The sequence below is a fragment of the Adiantum capillus-veneris genome, chromosome 24 (assembly GCF_014529385.1).
Source record: "Adiantum capillus-veneris isolate H3 chromosome 24, ASM1452938v2, whole genome shotgun sequence".
NCBI classification, from domain to species: Eukaryota; Viridiplantae; Streptophyta; class Polypodiopsida; order Polypodiales; family Pteridaceae; genus Adiantum; species Adiantum capillus-veneris.
The window spans coordinates 99234397-99253848 of record NC_140954.1 but is presented as its reverse complement, the minus strand read 5'-3'; the positions used below and the strand labels follow the sequence as shown (position 1 = coordinate 99253848).

The following is a 19452-nucleotide window of genomic DNA, read 5'->3' as shown; positions in this document are numbered from 1 at the left end:
TGGGTGCTACTTGTGTACTTTTTTTTTTCCAAAAGAGAATCTTTCTATTAAAATCACCTCAAGGGCACAGACTGTCACGTGACACATCCAACCCTATGTGTCCGTGGACAAGCTACAACATGACAAGGGTTCAGTCAGTCGAGTCAGTCTAGATTAGAAGTTGTGAGTCTGTTCGTAGGCTGTGCATGCCCAGATACTTAGTGTAGATGCATATCCTCTGGTTGCACACAGCATGATCATAAGCATTTCCATCAGAATCCTTCAGGGGAATTTTCCAGTGCATTTTAGCCTATTTTCCCTATTTTTGACATTTTTCACTTATTATTTTTAAGTGACTTTTGTTGGAAAGTAGGTAGGGCAAATTGAGTAAGTTTGTATATAAGCAAACCTAGACTAGCACTAATTGGCAGAAGAGTCAGCAGGAGCACTCGCTCAATAGGCAACTTCTCAGCAGAACCCCAAGCCCTAGCGTTTTTGCTTCACAATATAAAGCTAGCGTTTTTGGATCAGATCAGTTCTGGCGTTCTGTGCAAAGCAGATCAGCCCCGGCGCCATCACGACACAGTAGATCCGCCTAGCATTTTGCATTTGCAGAACAAATGGCGACAGATTTGCAGATTTTCAGCCCTAGCGTTTTGCATCTGCATCATTATCCAGCATTTTGCAGATTCACCACGACGGAACATCAAGAAATCTCAGCGTTTTCAGTTTTCAGCCCTTAGACACCGCAGATCAAGTCCCGAACCTCGCAGATCTCACCTTCCCGCAGCAGTTCCTCGCCGCACGGTCAGTTTCCGCAAGGTTTATAGTTTCAGCCCGGAAAATGCAGATTTCAGCATCTGCGTTTTCAGCGCGTCGTCGTCGCCATCGACATCGTCATCGACATAGAGTCAGAATTCAGCAGATAAAGATTTGCAGATTTCAACCCTTAGAGTTTTCAGATTTCAACTCATCTCGTCATCGTCCTCATCGTCATCGACATTGTTGGCAAGTCCAAGCATTGTAGAGATTTGTGCAATCAATAGGAGACCACTCTCGCTGACGAGAGTGGGGCCTTCGAAGGAGGGTTTTACAACGTCTCTGGTGTCGTATTCTCTTCTCTCTCTATCTCTCAGTCTCATGCACTTTCACGCACAGTGTCCATTCACTTGTTTGTGCTCACTGCACTCTCTCATTAATAACGGAAGACTCTCCCTTCTATAAGAACAAAAAGGAACCTTGAGCACAGTTCGGAGCACTCATCTTGAGTAAAGTTCAAACATTCATTCCGCTGCACCTTACATTGGTATCAGAGCTTTGGCAGTGTTCTGTATCACTCAAGGAAAGAACACAAGAATTTTATTTTGCTTGTTGTGGTCGCACGTAACCCAAGTTCACTTGGACGTGTCGATTCCTAATCCTGTTTTTGAAGAGTGACAAAAATCCCAAAAAAGAAGGGCTTGTCCAGCCTCCCCTTGTGCCTCTTTTCATTCATTGAGGGCGGATTGTGCACTTAGCGGCCGGCCAATCGACGTGAGGTGCGAAAAAGAAACCTTGGTGTGAGGGCAAGGCCGCCAAGGGGTGCGCCCGCGGAAAAGAGCAGAACTCGGGTGAAGAGAAGATCCTTCTTAAACACAGATTGCAAGCGAAAGAAAACCTCAAGAACTTAAGAACACCAAGACCCTCAAGACCCCAAGAACCCAAGACCCTCAAGAACCCAAGTTCCTCGTGAACTTAAGACCCAAGACCACAAGAACCCAGAAGAACCTAGAAGAACCCAAGACTTCAGTGGATCGTCAGCACTCGAAGCGGAATGGATACTTCGCTTGGAGGTGATGAGCATGAGAGAGGCGAAGAAGAATTTTCTCCACCAGGAGGTTTTTCCGACCTTCCCCCTTCCCCATTTACGCTAAGGATTGCACTAACTCCTACGGAGGAGTTGGAGCAGATGTTTATGAAAAGGAAGTTAGAACACGAGGCAAGAAACGCAGAAAGAAAAGCAGAAATGGATCGCAGACACGTAGAAAGAAAAGCAGAAAGAAAGGCAGCCATAGAGTGTGAGCAAGAGTTCTGGTGACTCTTTTCTGAAGTTCAGGCACAAATGCAAGAGATTTGGGGAAAGGAGACTCTCTCAGTCTCTTCTTCTCCAAAGCATGACACAAAGGATTTGCATGATGATTTGAATGACAATGATAAGCATGATGAATTGAATGATAATGATGAGCATGATGATTTGCATGAAGAATTGCATGACAATGACAAGCATGATGATTTGCATGATGATCAAGATGTGATTTCTCACAAGCATGATGATTTGCATGATCAAGATGTGATTTCTCACAAGCATGATGAGTTGCATGAAGATGATGTGATTGTTCACAAGGATGATGGATACTTTCTCTAGTGAAGCTAACCTCATTGCAGATTCGATCAGTCATGAAGAACCGATCTTGGCTCTCGAGCATAGGTCCAAAGAACCCTCACAGGAAGTATTATGTGTTCGCTTGATTGATATGCATGCATTGTTCGAGTGTTTCATTTGTGATTGTTTCCTGTAAGCGTCTGTATGTGATCCCTTTTCCTAGGCATGACATATTGTACGTTGAGCACGTTTCACTCATGAATGAGCACGAATGTATGCGGATTGTTCATGGAAAGTATGCATTCAAGGAAGTCACATTTCATGTCTCTTCCTTGGCATGACACAGTTATAGAAAGAGCACATGAAAGTATGAGCACCAAGCATGGGCATTTCCATTGTGAATTGCCACAGTTGATTGCTCTACATCATAAGAGAAAGATTCGATCTCATTGTTTGCGTGTGTGTGGTGAACGGTTTGGCACTCCGTCTCTTTGTTCATCTACATTGTATGCACAGTCTATTAGGACGACATGATTTTTTCCAATCACTTTACATGGAATAGGAATGTTCATGTTTTTGTGTTGGAAATGGTTTCAGGAATTTTCAGCCATGGAGATTCTTGAAGAAGAAAGAAGCATGACTCTAGACGAAGTTGAAGCATTGAAGGAGCCACAAAAGACTTTGTGTTGCTTTCGACGCGGCCCAAAGAAGCAAGCATTGCAGACCTTTATGAAGTTCAAGTACCGTACGACCCACACATCCGAGTGGGCCGGCGAAGAGTTCCTTCCAGGATTCCGGATGCTATTGGCAATCTCCCTCGACGCCATATAGTTCGGTATCAGTACCTCACTTTTAAAAGGAGGGGATGTCACGTGACACATTCAACCCTATGTGTCCATGGACAAGCTACAATACGACAAGGGTTCAGGCAGTCTTGTCAGTCTAGATTAGAAGTGATCTGACACTTTTGTGAGTCTGTTCGCAGACCATGCATGCCCAGATACTTAGTGTAGATGCATATCCTCTGGTTGCACACAACATAAGCATTCCCATCAGAATCCATCAGAATCCTTCAGGGAAATTTTCCAGTGCATTTAGCCTATTTTCCCTATTTTTGACATTTTTCACTTATTATTTTTAAGTGACTTTTGTTGGAAAGAAGGTAGGGTAAATTGAGTAAGTTTGTATATAAGCAATCCTAGACTAGCACTAATTGGTAGAAGAGGCAGCAGGAGCACTCGCTCAACAGGCAACTTCTCAACAGAACCCCAAGCCCTAGCGTTTTTGCTTCACAACATAAAGCTAGCGTTTTTGGATCAGATCAGCCCTGGCGTTTTGTGCACAGCAGATCAGCCCCGGCGCCATCACGACACAGTAGATCAGCCTAGCGTTTTGCATTTGGAGAACAATCGGCGACAGATTTGCAGATTTTCAGCCCTAGCGTTTTTGCATCTGCATCATCACCCAACGATTTGCATCAAGAAACCTCAGCGTTTTCAGTTTTCAGCCCTTAGACACTGCAGATCAAGTCCCGAACCTCGCAGATCTCACCTTCCCGCAGCAGTTCCTCGCCGCACGGTCAGTTTCTGCAAGGTTTACAGTTTCAGCCCGGAAAACGCAGATTTCAGCATCTGCGTTTTCAGCGCATCGTCGTTGCATCGTGGCCATCGACATCGTCACCGACATAGAGTCAGAATTCAGCAGATACAGATTTGCAAATTTCAGCCATTAGAGTTTTCAGATTTCAGCCCGTCTCGTCATCGTCCTCATTGTCGTCGACATCGTTGGCAAGTCCAAGCATTGTAGAGATTTGTGCAATCAATAGTAGACCACTCTCGCCGACGAGAGTGGGGCCTTCGGAGGAGGGTTTTACGTCTCTAGTGTCGCATTCTCTTCTCTCTCTATCTCTCAGTCTCATGCACTTTCACTCACAGTGTCCATTCACTTGTTTGTGCTCATTACTCTCTCATTAAGAACGGAAGGCTCTCCCTTCCATAAGAACAAAAAGGAACCTTGAGCACAGTTCGGAGCACTCATCTTGAGTAAAGTTCAAACATTCATTCCGCGCACCTTACACAGACCCCACGGTAGAGTTACATTAGAATAATAGAGAGAGAACACCATAAATGGTATCCCCAAAAGATAAAATCCTAGGGCAACCTAAGATACAAGATTGCCTCAAATCAAGGCTAGATATGGGGGTTAAGTGTTGAAGATCTCGTAGTCGTCTTCAAAGACTTAGCAGACTTCTTAGCACTTTCTACCAAAGAAGGAAAATGCCGCTCATAAGCTGAATTTATGCCTTCAGAACTGCTGCTGATATCCAAATCACTGCCCTGAGAATCAACTTGCGGATCATGAAGAGCTGGTGAAGAAGTAGTATCCAAGGAGAGAGGAGAAACATTTTCTCTTCTTCTATACACAAGCTTTGTAGCCTCTGTCCTCCTAGCTCGTCGTCTTCTTTTCTTCCCTTCCTTCCTCCTAGCTTTCTCTGCTTCACTTCTTCTCCTTACCAAATGATCTTCCAATCCCCCATTCGCATGAAGTGCCTCTTGTTTTGAAGCTTGCTGCCTTTGATCATGAGAAATCCTGCGTCGAGTACAATCTGCAGCAACATGGCCTTTTCTGCCACAAACAAAGTAGTGACCAGGAAGACCAATGAAGAAAACCCTCTGTAAAATTTCTCTCCCATGAATGGTCGGGCACGAAATAAATTGCGGAGGGTTCTTCGCCAAGGATGGGAAGAGCACTATCCTTATGGAGATTGTGCGATCCTCATCATTAGGAATCACAACATCTCCAACCACAAAACCCATACATCTCCCAATTTCATTAACATGCGGAGCAAATTCTGGAAGAAGTCCTAGGAATCTAGTTGTAACTGAAGTTTCACCTACAAGTCCATTTAGATCCATTCCTTGTGTCCATCTGGCAAGAAAGCCTATGGCAAAATGAAAGTCCACACGGCCCTGTGCTAAGACCTCCATGGCTTGACTTTCAGACTCGAACTGCATCCTGAAGAAGCCTCTCCCGAGAGGGGAGACATTCACAATCTTAAAATTGACGTGAAGAAGCGAAGCTTGAAAGTAGTCCTTCAATAGCCTTGTGCTACTTGTATACTTAACAAGTGTCCTACCAGAGCCTTGTTGTCTATGACTCCTTATGACGCATGGCATGATAAAAAGCCATCTATTGATCACATGCACGTTTTTGGTTGTTTAGCTTATGCTTTGGTCCCACAAATGCACCACAAAAAATTGGATGATAAGGTTGTTTTTTTTTTTTTTTTGGAGAAAAAGATCCTTCTATTAGTTAATGAAACTGCCCATAGGGCTACAACCACCTCTTCAAGAGAGGGCTACAACAACCATGATGGGGAGACTCTCCCAATGAAAAAACCAGCATATGTACAATGGGGAAAAGCCACACAGGTGGTCGGTAGTGCCATCGGAGTACACCTTGGACCATGGTGTAGAAAGGCCTAGGACGCCATAGTCGAAGGAAAGCCTCTCTGTGCTCCCGCATGTGGTCGGAGCTGCCCTGTAGTCTCTCGAGCTGTCCTCTGAGAGTGTAGATCAGATCTAGCCAAAGATCGCGAACAGTCTCTGCTGGTGGCACAGGGCGAGCCTCAAAGATGCGGAAGCAACGGGCCTGCCAGATGAACCAGAGTGTCAGGCCACTGATGAGCTCCCAACACTCCTCTCTCTCACTGCACCACTCCTGTGGAGTAAGCTCTGTGGCAGATTGGAGTGTAGGTCGCCCCTCCTGCATCACTATCATCCTGCTGGTGGAAGATAGCTCAAACTGAAGTGCCGGGCCCGTGAGGGTGGACCAAGCCGCTGCTCTCCAAGTGTACTTTCGAGCCGTGGAAAGAGCAGGCATCAGTCAAAGAACTCGAAGCCACACCTCCTGTGCCAAAGGACAGTCCCAAAGACAGTGACACTGACTCTCCACAAGATGGTCACAAGCTGCACATGCGGCCGAGAGACCACTATGCACTAGCCAGCTCCCAATTGCTGTAGCTCTGTGTGCGACCCATAGTTACATGGGACGGCGGGTCGGGGTCGGGAATGGGGACGGGACGGCAAAAGTCAGGAAACGGGGACGGGGGTCGGAACGGCAAAAAAAAAAGAGTTTTTTTGGCATTTTTTGACCTACACACATGCCACACACATAGAGCATCACTTTGACCATAAATTTACACTAAATAGACCAAAGAACACGAGTCGTATAGGCTGAAATGTGCTAATAAAACATCGATGATCGATGGATACAAAATGAGAAGTGCATGCCACAAGGGCTCAAGAGTCAAAAAGCCTAAAGGACTAAGGACAAGCCTGAGGCCTCAAGGATAACAAAAAGTACAAAGGGCTATGTAGTAGGTAGAGTCGTAGACTCGAGAGTCGAGTGATCAATGATCATCAAACTCAAGAAGTGCTCGCCTGCTGAATCTCCATATCGTCGTCGTAGTTGAGGTCGTCAGCGACGTATGAGGGCTCGGGAGGCTCGCATTGAGGCTCGAAATCCTCCTCTAGCTCCTCCAAAAGAGTATCGGCCATAGATGGATTCTCTTGTGCCATCTCCCACTCAGTGAAAGGATCTGCCTTGCGTGTGACGCTCTTGGCAAGCATGCGCAAGTTAACGCTCACAAACACCAAATCATTGGCCCTCTGAACCCCAAGGCGATTCCTCTTCTTAGAGGCAATGTGGCTGTACACACTCCATAGTTGCTCCAAGCAACTAGTGGTACATTCTTGGCTAAGGACACGAACAGCCAAGCGCTGCAAATGTGGGCCATCTCCTCCATAGTCCTCCCACCACAAAACCGAGTCAATCTTGTTGCGATCAAGCTGTGCATCTACACATCCATAGGAGCCCTTCTTTTGCCTGTAGTTGAGTAGCTCGTCTCTAATCTTACGCCTAATGTCACTGCTAGGCTCAAGGCGCTCCAATGCAAGCCGCCATCCTTTGCTCACCTCCTTGTCGGTCTCTTGACGCCTTCCTTGAAACTCAGGGTCAAGCACATAAGCTGCCGCATGAAGTAGAGAGTAGTATCCATTCCACCTCGACTCACACAAGCCATGAATCTCTGCATACTAAAGAGGGTCAGGCACAAGCTTCTCAAGTGCCTCTGTCATCCGATCCATGGCTTCGTAGACTTTGCCAATGCATGGCTGCAAGCCATCCACCACTCGAAGTAGGTGTAGAATAGGCTTGACCATGGCGTCAAGAGTCTTCACCTCCTCCCACCAAGCAGCGTTGTCGGCCCATTCTCGGCATTTCAATCCTACTGTTGATGTAGACTCCGGCATGGCGTGGAACTCATAACTGAGAAAGTGGCCCCTAAAGGCTCCGCCACATGTAGACAAGCGGCCTAGCATAAGCAAATTGAATGCAAATCTTGTCTCTGAATATTTGAGCAAGGACAAGTGGCTCCTCTTTGAGAATTCATGGCGCACTTTTTGATGGTTGAGCACAAAGGAGACAATTCGAGAGGCGTCACCAATGGTGGGTGAAATCCATGACAAGTTCCCTATGTCCTTGAGGAGGTTATTGAGACAATGCGCCATGCAAAATGTGACATGGATGCTGGGATACATGCCCTCAATGATAGCTCCGGCTGCCCTATTTGACGCCTCTCCATCTGCAACCATACAAAGGACATTCTCCGGGCTGGTGATCTCTATGGTGCTTGTCCACTCCGCAGCAAGCATCTCGGCGGCCTTGCCACTATCGGATGCATCATGTGACTCCACAAAGTACATCTCCCTCCGAGAGTAGGCCACCACCCCGTGGATGGACCGCTTGCGGGTGTCGCTCCATCCATCTACAAGGAGAGAGATGCCATTGGTCTCCCACAAATCCTTTGTTGCTTGGGCCGCTTGCTCCACGGCAAGCTTCTCTTTGTCAAGGAGGGTGGTGCGAAGCCTCTCTGATGAAGGTGGCACATAAGAGGAGCCATATTCCCCTATTTTCGTAACAATGGTTCGAAAGTATGGAGACCTATCCACACAAAATAGAGCATGTTGTGTTAGTATGGAGAGTCGAGAGTCGAGAAGTAATAACCCATTATGAATACAAAATGGAAGATTGCAATGTGCATATGCCAAGGGAAACTCACCGCGAAGCATGGAAGGCAATGTGGTCGTGGAAGAAGAATCGGGCAACCGACCTATCCACCTCTTCCTTCAATTTAGGATTCCAATTTTCGTTGAGAGTGGTTTGGCAATGGGGAACGGAAGAGGACAGTGTAGATGCATGGCTCTTGAAGCTTCGAGAGATGTCGTCAAGGTTGGCTTCCCTTTGCTCTTGCGGTGTCGCCGTGGCGGAGGGATCAATGGCAACAAAACGGCCCCTCTTGGCCGCTTCCGCAACCTCATACACCGTGAGCTTTTCAAGAAGATCCAACCTCTTCTCGGGAGCTACATGAGGGCAAAACTTCACCTCGTGACCGGGTTCATGAAGAAGATGGGCTCGCACTTTGTTTGAACCACCCGTTCTCTTGTATGGGCATAGCTTGCATGTCCGTGGTCTTGCACCGCCACCTTTGCCACGCGAGCTAAAGTCGACTTCATCCCACCACGACCACGTTTGTACGGCGGGCCTCCTTCGAGAAGAACTGGCTTGAGAAGTGGAGTTGGCTTGAGATGACATGATGGTGGAGAGACTCGAGAGAGTAGAGCTTAGAAGTTAGAGGAGTTAGAGGAGAGCTTGTGTGGAGAGAGAGTAGAGGAGAGCTTCAAAGTGGGTAGAAGAGGGAGAGGAGAGCTTCAAAGTTCAAACTCCAAAGTGGGTAGAAGAGGGAGAGACTTGACAGTGGAGACTAGAGTGTAGAGTAGTCAATGGTCATGCTTCAAGCTTGAGCCTTGAGGCTTGAGCAATGACTCAATGAGGCTATGAGGCTTGAGCAATGAGCATTGAGTAGAGAGGAAAGCATTGAGTAGCTTGAGCTTGAGGGAAATTGCAAATTGGAATGAGACTATGAGTACTAAGAGGCCCAAGGCAGTTGGGGCTGCACAGAGCCGTTAAAAACGGTCAAAAAAGTTGAAAACGGTCACTTTTTTCGGCCTGACTGCAGCGGTTCCCGGTCGACCCCGTCCAACCTCTCCCGTTCGGTCCATCCCCGGCCGTCCCCCCTGCGACCCGCCCGTCCGGCCCGAATTCCGTCCGTCCCACAGCGTCCCCTTCCGTTCCCGGCCCTAGGGCCCGTCCCCCCCGGTCCCCTGTAACTATGGTGCAACCAGCCACTGAAACAAGGTGATTCGCCTTGGCTGTCTGGAGTCCCACAACCTCTCCCATAAGGCTGCCAAGAACTCAGCTATGAGACCCTCCTCCTGCCAATGAGGTGCTGCAGCGGGGCGGCCCTCTCTCTGTGCTGCTAGATATGACATCCCAGTCGAACAGTGTACTGAAAGAACGGGACACCTCGGTGGTCTGCAAAAGAGAAAGGGTCCCTCCAAAGCCACTCACCAGGATCCCACTGTACTCGTGCTAGTGGACAACACTCCCAAGCCCACAACCTCCAGTGTCCAGTCTCAAGAGCTACTGGGTTAGGATCGATGACACAAGTCCTCCCACAGATGCCCACCACTCGGATCCTCTGAAAACAGCACTCCGCCACCTATGGGGCCTCTACTGCAACTCGCTGTAAGTGTCCCTCACCTTGTAGCTCGAAGAAAAGGGATGGAACAGTCTCTGAGCAGGCTCGGACTGAGATGAGAACCTCCAGTCGTGTGAAGGCTCCCATCCACCTGTGTAGCGAGGATAACATGTCGTGCTCTCTACAGTGGGTGGTCCTCAGTGCAATGTGCGTGACAATCTCACTCAAACAGATTGAATCTCCCTCAAACAGACGAACAGAAAGGAAACAATAGACGTCAACAGAGCTCTCAAAGACACAGCAGCAGACCAGAACATATGACTCGACTATCTCAAAGACTGATACAGACTCTGGCGAGGCAGCACACTCAGCTCCAGCCCAGGACTCTCAGGTACAATGGGGGTGTCGAGGCTTAGATGTGCCGGGATGGTGCAGACGTGCTCTGTGTAAAGACCCACTCTAGACGACTACTACGTACTAAGATAATGCCACTGGCCCAGAACGACTACTCATATGTACAATCATCAAGAGCCACCAACGGCTCATAAATAACATCATCTAAGTCTATCTCCACTGGGTGGCGGTGGTGACCTGGCCACGATGTCCACTAGACCACCCTGCTGAAAAGTGACACTGTAGCAGGCTACAGGTTGCCCGCCACAAGTCCGCTGCCCGTCCCGGAAAGCGGAATTGATGAACTGAAATATCGGCGATCTACTGTTGCTGCCCGTCCCGGAAAGCGGAACTGATGAACTGAAATATCGGCGATCTATTGTTGGTGGTCGGATGATGGAGGAGGAGGTGGAGGAGGCTGATAGTAAGTTGGGTAAGGAGATGGAGGCCAAGTGTATGGTGAGGGGTAGTGGCCATGAGGAGGGTACATTGGGTATGGAGCAGCAGGCTGCGTCATGTGAGACGGTTGCGGTTGAGTAGGTGGAGCTGGTGGAAACCCATGAAACGACTGCGCAGGCTGCGAGGGTGGAACAGGTTGTTGGAATCCCGGGAAGCCGTAGAAGTGCTGAGGATAGGATGGAAACTGGGAGAGGGAGGCCATAGAGGGACCCTGAAATTGTGATGAGACCGATCCTGTTGGTTTAGACTCCATTTTGGTAGGATTTGCTTTCTCTGCTGTTTGAGAATCCCCTGAATGTGCTTTGGAAACGTCCGTCTGTGTCGGTACCTGTGGTGCCATAGCAGGAACTTGCTGAGAAACCGGGGTTGTAGTTGTAGCTGTAGCTGGAACTGCCTGTGAAATGGCTACAGCTTGGTATTTTGCGCAAGAAGGACATAGTGTATGTACCACCGGAGAGAGGTCCTGAACTGCTGCGGTCATATCATTTGCCTCTTTTAACTGGTTTTGCTGAGTGTGGACGATATGTTTGAGGTCCACTAACTGTTGAGTTAAGATTCTTATAGGATCTTGAGCTGTAGCAATGAAATTGTCCCTATCCATCGCTCGTTGAAGATGCGTTTGCACTTCCCTTGTCATACCGTCGTAGCAAGCACGATGCATACCGTTGGTACCTTGCAATGAGAGGGCTGCATTGATAATCGTCGAAATGGCTCTTCTGTCTCCCTCTAAAAGTCTGTCGGCCTGAGGCGCAAAAGTCTCATACATGTCATGCTTGTCAGATGTAGGCGCCCCAGAGCTAGATGCCCCCGTAGTATCCTTCAGTGCCCCAGCAGTAAGAGTAGTACGTAGTGCTGGCGACACAACTGGAGGTTGTGTTTTAGTGACTGCAACACTACTCACAAGAGGTGGTGTGAAAGTGGAGGTGGCCACAGAAGTAGACATACGCACTGCTGGTGTTGTAGTATGGACGTCCGAGATTTTGACCTGCGATTCTGAGAAAGGTAGTGTTGCCAGCTGCTCAGATGAATCTTTTTGTACCTTTGTCCTCTTGCGCAAGATGCCTTTCCCTTTGGCCATTTTGGAACGTTCTTGCTCTTTTGGATCATCTTAAAGGGTGAGAACTGCTTTTGCATCCGTCTTTTGCTGCATAATCTGTACTACCCAATACATAATAGGTGCTGCATAGCAATTGAACCTTTCCGCTTTGCCTTTAAGTTGAGTCTGAAAACGCTTTGCCCTGTCCTGTAGCGCTTTAAACAGCAAATTGTGAAATGGGTATGGCAGGTAGTGGTAGAGACAAAAAAGAGCATCGCATATTGCTGGAGAACCTGGAGAAGATGGAACCCCTGTTCTTTCAGGTGCTCGCAATAAAAAATAATACTGTAACACTGAATACAGTTGCTGACTCGTGTGATAGTCTGGATGTGAGTCTAGTAAAAGTTCCTGACAAGCATTTGCCGTTTCTTCTGGTGAAAGATTCGAGAAGGTTTTTGTTGCGGGCAGAGGTGTCAACACAGTCAATATTCCCATAGCCTGTCCGATATTCTCCGCTGTAAGTGCAATATCATTCAGCTTTGGAAAAGTTAGCAAGAGGAAACATAGCTTGGCAGTAGAGGTATTGGCAGACAAATCGGTCTGAGCCAAATTTTGAAGACCCAAGTGTATCAGTTGTTGTTGAGAGAACACCTCCTTGAGTGCTGGATTCGGAGCCTGTAGATGATATATCATTATTAAAGGTACCTTGGAGAGGGCACCAGACGGGCGAGGCACCTGGAGAGTGGTGACTCTGTCAGCAGTGGCTGACTGTGGTGAATCTTCCTCTGAAGATTCCTCTGAAATCTGCTCTGAACTAGGAGTATAGTCTGATTTACTGTCAGAACTATCCCCAGATGCAGAGGACTCTTCCTCTGATTGCAGATGCTTTTCCCTATTTCGAGTACAAACCATCTTACTAAACTGTGCGTGGACTTCCAGTGAGAAATTTGAGTAAGCAGTGTTGAGGAGCTCCGGAGGAACAGAGGCACTTGTCGCTAGGCTGGGAACTGTGAAGGCTCTTGGCGCTTCTGATATGAAGAAGTGAAGATTGAATGACTTTTAAATTTAAGCTAAAGTAGCTTTTCAGTACTTTTAAAAGCTGCTTTTTTAGGTTTTTTGCTTTTGCGCAAGGCCAGGGGTAGGGCTAGGGCGAGGAAAAAGGCGGCCCAGGGGCGAAGAACAGGCATGGGCTAGGGCGATAGAAAAGGGAAGGGCGAGGGCGAGGAGTGAAGGACAGGCAGGGGTTTGGTCGAGGGAAAAGGGAAGGGCGAGGGGAAAGGGCGAGGGCGAGGGGTTAGGGTGGGAGAGGACGGGGATAGGGCGAGGGCGAGGGTGGGAGAGGACGAGAGAGGGGCTAGGGCGAGGGAAAAGGGAAGGGCGAGGGCGAGGGCGAGGGCGAGGGGTTAGGGTGGGAGAGGACAGGGCTAGGGCGAGGGCGAGGGCGAGGGGGTGGGAGGGTTTAGGCGAGGGCGAGAGGGTGAGGGGGAAAGGGCGAGGGACGAGGGGGTGGGCTAGGGCGAGGGCGAGGGCGAGGGCGAGGAGATGGGCTAGGGCTAGGGCGAGGGCGAGAGGATGAGGGGGGGCGAGGGCGAGGGGATGGGCTAGGGCAAGGGCGAGGGTGTGAGGGGGCGAGGGCGAGGGGATGGGCTAGGGCTATGGCGAGGGCGAGAGGATGGGCTAGGGCGAGGGGGTGGGAGGGTTTAGGTGAGGGCGAGAGAGTTGGATAGGGCGAGGGGGTGGGAGGGTTTAGGCTAGGACGAGGGGGGTGAGGGGATGGGAGAGGCTGGGGGTGGGAGGGTTAGGACTAGGGCGAGCGGAAAAGGGCTAGGGCTCGGGAGAGAGGGTGAGGGTGAAAGGGCTAGGGTTAGGGCGAGGGGGCTTGCAATTCTGTATAAATTTAGGGCTTACCCACTTAGCTCAGCTGCAGAAGTCGTGGAGTTTCTCTTTAGTAGCAATCTGAGCACCACCAAAGGCGCCTTCAATTGGCAACTGCCACCACACACCGTATTTATGGAGGAGATGTGAAAGTTAGGCGAGGGAGAGGGAAAGGGGAAAGGGAAGGATTAGGGCGAGGCTAGGGGAGTTGGTTGAGAGGAGAGACAAGCTGAGGTAGAAAAAACAGTTAGCTTTAACACACGGAAACTATCCCAGAGACCTTAAAGTTTTAGCTAGACCAAAAGAATAGCAAGCATTGATAAAACCGAGTTACCAGAAAGAATCAGCCATTCCAGATAAAACGCAGATAAAACGCGAAGTATCATCCTACATAAATACCCCACTCAAGGCATTTATTGCTTTATGCATCTCCAAGAACTGAGTTTGACTTGAGAGCAAAATCTGAGAAAAGGAACTTATTCAGATTGGGCAGATTAGGTTATGTCCAAGAAAGACAAAGATTGAAGACAGCGAGAGTGAAGGATAGAGTTGATCAAGTCCAGAATCAAGCCTATGAGCTTAACAGAGTCTGCAGAAGGAGAGCTGCCTAAGGAGAGGGTCTAAGAGAGAGAAGATAAAACAGGACAGTAAGATGGGGAAGATAGTGATTCCGAAGCTATTTAAAGGTTCAGGAGTCTGCAAAGCTCAACACTTGCTTTGATTGTCGCGCGGTTAGACCCTTGAGCGTCTTCTCAAGCATGATAGCATTTGATCCGAGATCCATTGACTAAAGGCAAAGAAACTCCTTCGAGAGTGGCTAATTGTACAACGCCGTGGGGTAGAATCTCCATCACCTTATATGGTCCTTGCCATGCTGGGACCAACTTCTTTGCTTTTTTCAGAAACTTGGCCTGATAAAGTAGCACCAGTGCTCCTTGCGTTATTTGTGGCTTCCTGAGATGGCGATCATGCTAGGCTTTATGACGAAGCTGCTCTGCTTCTAGAGCCAGTGAAGCCAAACCTCGGCTTTCCTCCAAAAGGAAAAGACGAGAGACTGATGCCGACCCCAAATTTCTATTGGCACAAAGACTCCCCACTCGCGGGGATCCTGAGTTGAATTCAAAAGGTGCTATCGCTTCCAACCCGAAAGCCAATTGAAATGGGGTGTGATTGGTTGTGGCTTTGAAAGAAGTTCGATAAGCCCAAAGTGTACCGTGGATAGCTTGAGCCCAAGTCGAGGGATGAAGATGACATGCTTTCCGTAGGAGTGCTATCAGAACCTTATTAGTGCTCTCTGCCTGCCCGTTTGCTCTAGGGTAATAGGAATAAGATTTTTTGTGAAAAATCTTGTAGTTGGCCAGCAAGGTAGAAATTGTTTCATTCACAAAGTGACTACCCCTGTCTCACTGGTGATTTCCAAGGGACATCCAAACCTGCACAAAATATTTTCATAGAGAAACTTGGCTACTGTAGTGCCAGTGCAGTCCGTTGTTGCAAGTACCTCTGCCCACTTTGTTGCGTAGTCGGTAGCCACCAAGAGATACTTCTGATTGCCTGGTTGGGCAGAGGGAGTAATTGGGCCTACAAAATCTATGCCCCATCTCTCAAAGGGTTGCCATGCCATAGAGACCTGCAGAGGACGGTTTGACTGTTTGCTTGGTTTAGGGCCACAGCGCTGACATACATCACATACCTTTACATAGGCAATTGCATCGCGGAAAATATAGGGCCATCATAAGCCACACTGGAGAATCTTTTGTGCAGTAATATGACCAGGGTAATGGCCACCAGTGGGACCACTATGGGCATCCTCTAAAATATACTCGACTTCATGAGGGGAGACACACCGCCGTAGAACACCATCTTGCCCTGATTTATATAGCTGGCCCCCAATGAGAGTGAAAGGCCTAGACTTCAGCAACATGCGTCTCTTCTGCAGGGGAGAAGCATTCTCTGGGTAAAGGCCACTAGAAAGCAGATGCAAAACATCGCCGTACCATTCCGGTGTGGTATCCACCTTAAAGAGACTGCTATCAGGAAAGTCGTCAGCAACCCCTGTTGCTTCTTCACCAATGTGAACGCGAGAAAGGTGGTCGGCAAGGACATGATGTTTGCCGGGCCCGAGTACCACTTCGAAATCGAACTCTTGAAATCAGAGTAGCCATCACCATACTCTACGTGCGGCTTGTTGAGCAGATATCGCAGGGCATGGTGATAAGTAATAACTGTGAAGTGGACCCCTAATAAGTAGTGTCGAAATTTTTGCAGAGCATACACAATAGCTAAACCTTCCCTTTCTGTGGTGCTATAGTTGCACTCTGCCTTGGTGAGTAAGCGACTTGCATAGTGAACAGGGTGATCCAGGTTATACTCCTTACTAGGTTGAGTCAGCACCGCACCCACAGCCAGTTGACTGGCATCTGTATGCACATGAAAGGTGAGAGACCAATCGGGAGCTACTAAGATAGGCGCTTCAATGAGTCGTTTTTTAAGGTATGCAAAAGCTTCAGCCTCTGCCTTTGACCATTGAAAGGGAACAGCAGCACTGGTTAGGAGGGTCAGGGGTTGAGCCACCTGTGCATACATGCGTATAAACCTGCGATGATACCCTGTGTGGCCTACAAAGCTCTGTACCCCTTTTGGGTTGATGGGAGGTGGTAACTTTAAGATTGCCACAATCTTCTCTGGGTCAGGCGCTAAACCTTTAGCAGACACCACATGGCCTAGAAGTGTGCCTTCAGTAACCAAAAAATGACATTTGTTAGGATTTAGCTTTAGGCGTGCCTCTCTGCACCTGAGGAAGACAGCAGAGAGCTGAGCGAGGTGTTCCTCTAGGTTTTCCACTAGGGTTGAACATTGAGCACCTGAGAAGGTCGAAAAATCGTCCATGAAGATGCGAAGATGATCCGTAAGCAGAGGACAAAAGATGAGATATACTGCCGTATTGAAAGAAGGTGGGCATTTTTCAACCCAAAAGACATTCGAGTGTATATAAAAATACTCCAGGGAGTCACAAATGCTGTTTTCAGCTGATCACCTGGATGGATGCCCAACTGATTGTATCCACTAAACCCATCCATGAAACTGTACAATACATGCCCTGCTACATCTTCGAGCACACGCTCAGTGAAAGGTGTTGGGAAACCATCTGGGATAGTTACCTTATTCAGAGCACGGTAATCGACGCACACACGGATTTTGTTGGATTGCTTCTTAGGCGCCATCACCATGGGTGATAACCACTCAGAGTGCTCCACACGTACAATGATCCCTGCCTCTTGCATTTTTTCTAACTCTGCCTTGACCCCCTCAGCATACTTCGGGTTGAGCTTGTAAGCTCGGCCTCTTACAGGCTTAGCCCCTTCAACCAGAGGTATAGTGTGGACACCCAATTCTGGTGGAATCCCCTCTAAATCCATGTAGGACCAAGCAAAAACATCTTTAAAAGAGTGGACGAAAGAGACTACCTGATTGAGTAATGCGGGATGCTCCCATAACCAAGCTGCTAACAGTACGTGCTGAGGGTTGTGAGGATCTCCTAGGTTGACTTCTCTGACCGGGTCTGGGGGTGTAGCTGGAGAGGGTGCTTCTGAAGATGAGAGGTGAGCTGCCTCTTGGAGCTTCAAGACATCATGTGCAGGTGTTTGATCGATTGGAAACTCTTCATACTCCATTTGTAATCATCCTTGTGGGAGCTCCTCGAAGGGTAAATCTTCAGATGCAGACGGCATGACAGAGTGCGTTTAAAGTGTGTCCGACTTGGGAGATGGTCCAAGAAGGGGGAAATCTTTGGTGAGTGCATGCAGAGGAGATTTTTTCCCCCTTCGGTGATGTGTTATAGGTTCCCCAAGACCGAGGGCTTCCATCGGCGGGTCATTCGACGCATGAGAATTTGAGGCTGACACACTTACTTATTCGACTGTTGTACTGTCTGTTGTAGGACTTTGGACATCAGTGTGCTCCTGAGGATTTTGAAGAGAGAGTGTTACTGGCGGCACAGGTATGTTTTGAGTAGAGACCATGTAGCATGGCATCGAAGTGGTAGCTTCCAACCATTGTAGCAGGTCCTCGTCAGACCTGTCAGGTGGGAAGGGCTGCTCAGGGTCGGGGTTGGACTGTATTGTCAATGAGCTGTGCTGAGCCACTGGATCCATCCCTCCTTCAAGCCGGATTGGTTGCATTTGGGAGCCGGGAGTGTGTATCCACATGGCGTCGTTTCCCCAATCATGAAGTGCCTTAGTATGCCGCAACCATGGTCTACCAATCAGCAAGGGAAATCCTCCCTCCACCTGAGGAAGACTGACCACCACAAAATCCAAGCTAAATGTGAAGTCTTGTACCTTCAAAGGCACCTTCTCTACTATGCCCAGAGGATAGACTGTCCTCTGGTCTGCCAATGTAACAGTGAACGGAGCAGGGCGAGTAGGCTGCAGACCTAAGGATGACACGGTAAATTCAGGCATCAAATTGATTCCAGACCCACCATCCACTATGACGCCTGATAATGACTGCCCAAGAATAGATACAGTAAGACGTGGACTTTTATAGTCGGTGAGGGGAGCAGCTGGATATGAAATCATGTAGGACTCCAGGGGCTGCACAGGTAGGTGCCCGCCACTAGGCCGAGTACCAGGGTACAAAGATTGAATTATTGAGAGGGTGTCACTTCTAAGAGTTGCATCTAGCCGAAGCATCTCATAGAGAGATACTTGCTGAAAGGTGTTCTTCAAGATTGCTTCCGCAGTAGGCCTAGCTTCTACAACCTCGGCCTCCTCGGAAACTTTGACCTGTTGCAAGTCAGCTACTGCTGCCAGGAAGGCTCCATCAATGTCCGAAAGCATAGAGATTGGCCTATTCTTTGCACCATTTATGGGTGCGACATTTTGAACAGGTTGCTCAAGTGTTGGACCTGATGGTCCAATTGGCAAACTTAAACCAAGGGCTGCTCTTTGTGCTCGAGTGAGCACCCCAGTAGGCTCTGCTGCTTGTTGTGGCTGAACTGTATGTGTAGCAGGTGCTGGCTGAGGGGTGGTGTTCACTTTGATTAGATTGATTTTCGGGAATGTAAACTCTTGTTGATTTTGATTTGGGCCTGAAGATGAGGATGCCCTTTGTTTGGGACAATCTTTACTGTAGTGGCCCTTAGACTCCGGACAATGTCTGCAAAGAGGAGACCCTTCAGGTAAAGGACACTTACTTTGGTAATGCCCATATTCACCGCATCTGTGGCATAGGATTGGCTGATTTGACGGACGAAACGGGGGACGAGGTGGTCGCTGCTCTTGTTGTTGCATGGTGCTGGAGGCTGAGGTGTAGAAGCTTTGGGGAACTGAGGGAGTACTGGCATGATAAAAACTGTGGGGTGCAAAGTTGTTGTGCATACCTTGCTGCATGGGGGGTGTTGTCAGCAGAGGAGGCAACGGGTTTTGATGGCCGTAGGGTGAGACCATGTTGGATGCAGGTGCGAGCCCTTGTTGGAGAGAAGGACCTAGATTTTGCTGTATTTGCCGCAATCCTTTGATATAGTAACAATCCTTATCTTCGTGCCCAGATTTTTTGCAAAAGTGGCAATAAGCCCGAAGGGGACAGTCCTGTGGAGGATGACCAGGAGAGCGACAAGAGCTGTACCATACCATAGCTTTGGTCTCCTGCTAAGACCGAAGCTCTTCTAGTTCTCTTTTGATTTGATCGAAAGCCTCCAGGTGCGATGGTTTCTCTTGTCTCAAAGAGATTGATTTCTCTTCTTGG

At 48.5% G+C, this 19452-nt stretch overlaps 2 protein-coding genes across 3 annotated transcripts in view; one reads left to right on the top strand and one right to left on the bottom strand.

The window, feature by feature from the left end:
- Window positions 1-19452, top strand: part of LOC147426846 (putative cyclic nucleotide-gated ion channel 20, chloroplastic) — a 114931-nt gene that overhangs the window by 50510 nt on the left and 44969 nt on the right. The window lies entirely within an intron of this gene.
- Window positions 16541-19340, bottom strand: LOC147426847 (uncharacterized). Its single transcript, XM_086499303.1, has 2 exons — window positions 17625-19340; window positions 16541-17372 (listed from the first exon to the last, which is right to left on the bottom strand). The coding sequence occupies exons 1-2, from the start codon at window positions 19338-19340 to the stop codon at window positions 16548-16550; spliced, it is 2541 nt and encodes an 846-aa protein (XP_086355429.1). The 3' UTR covers window positions 16541-16547.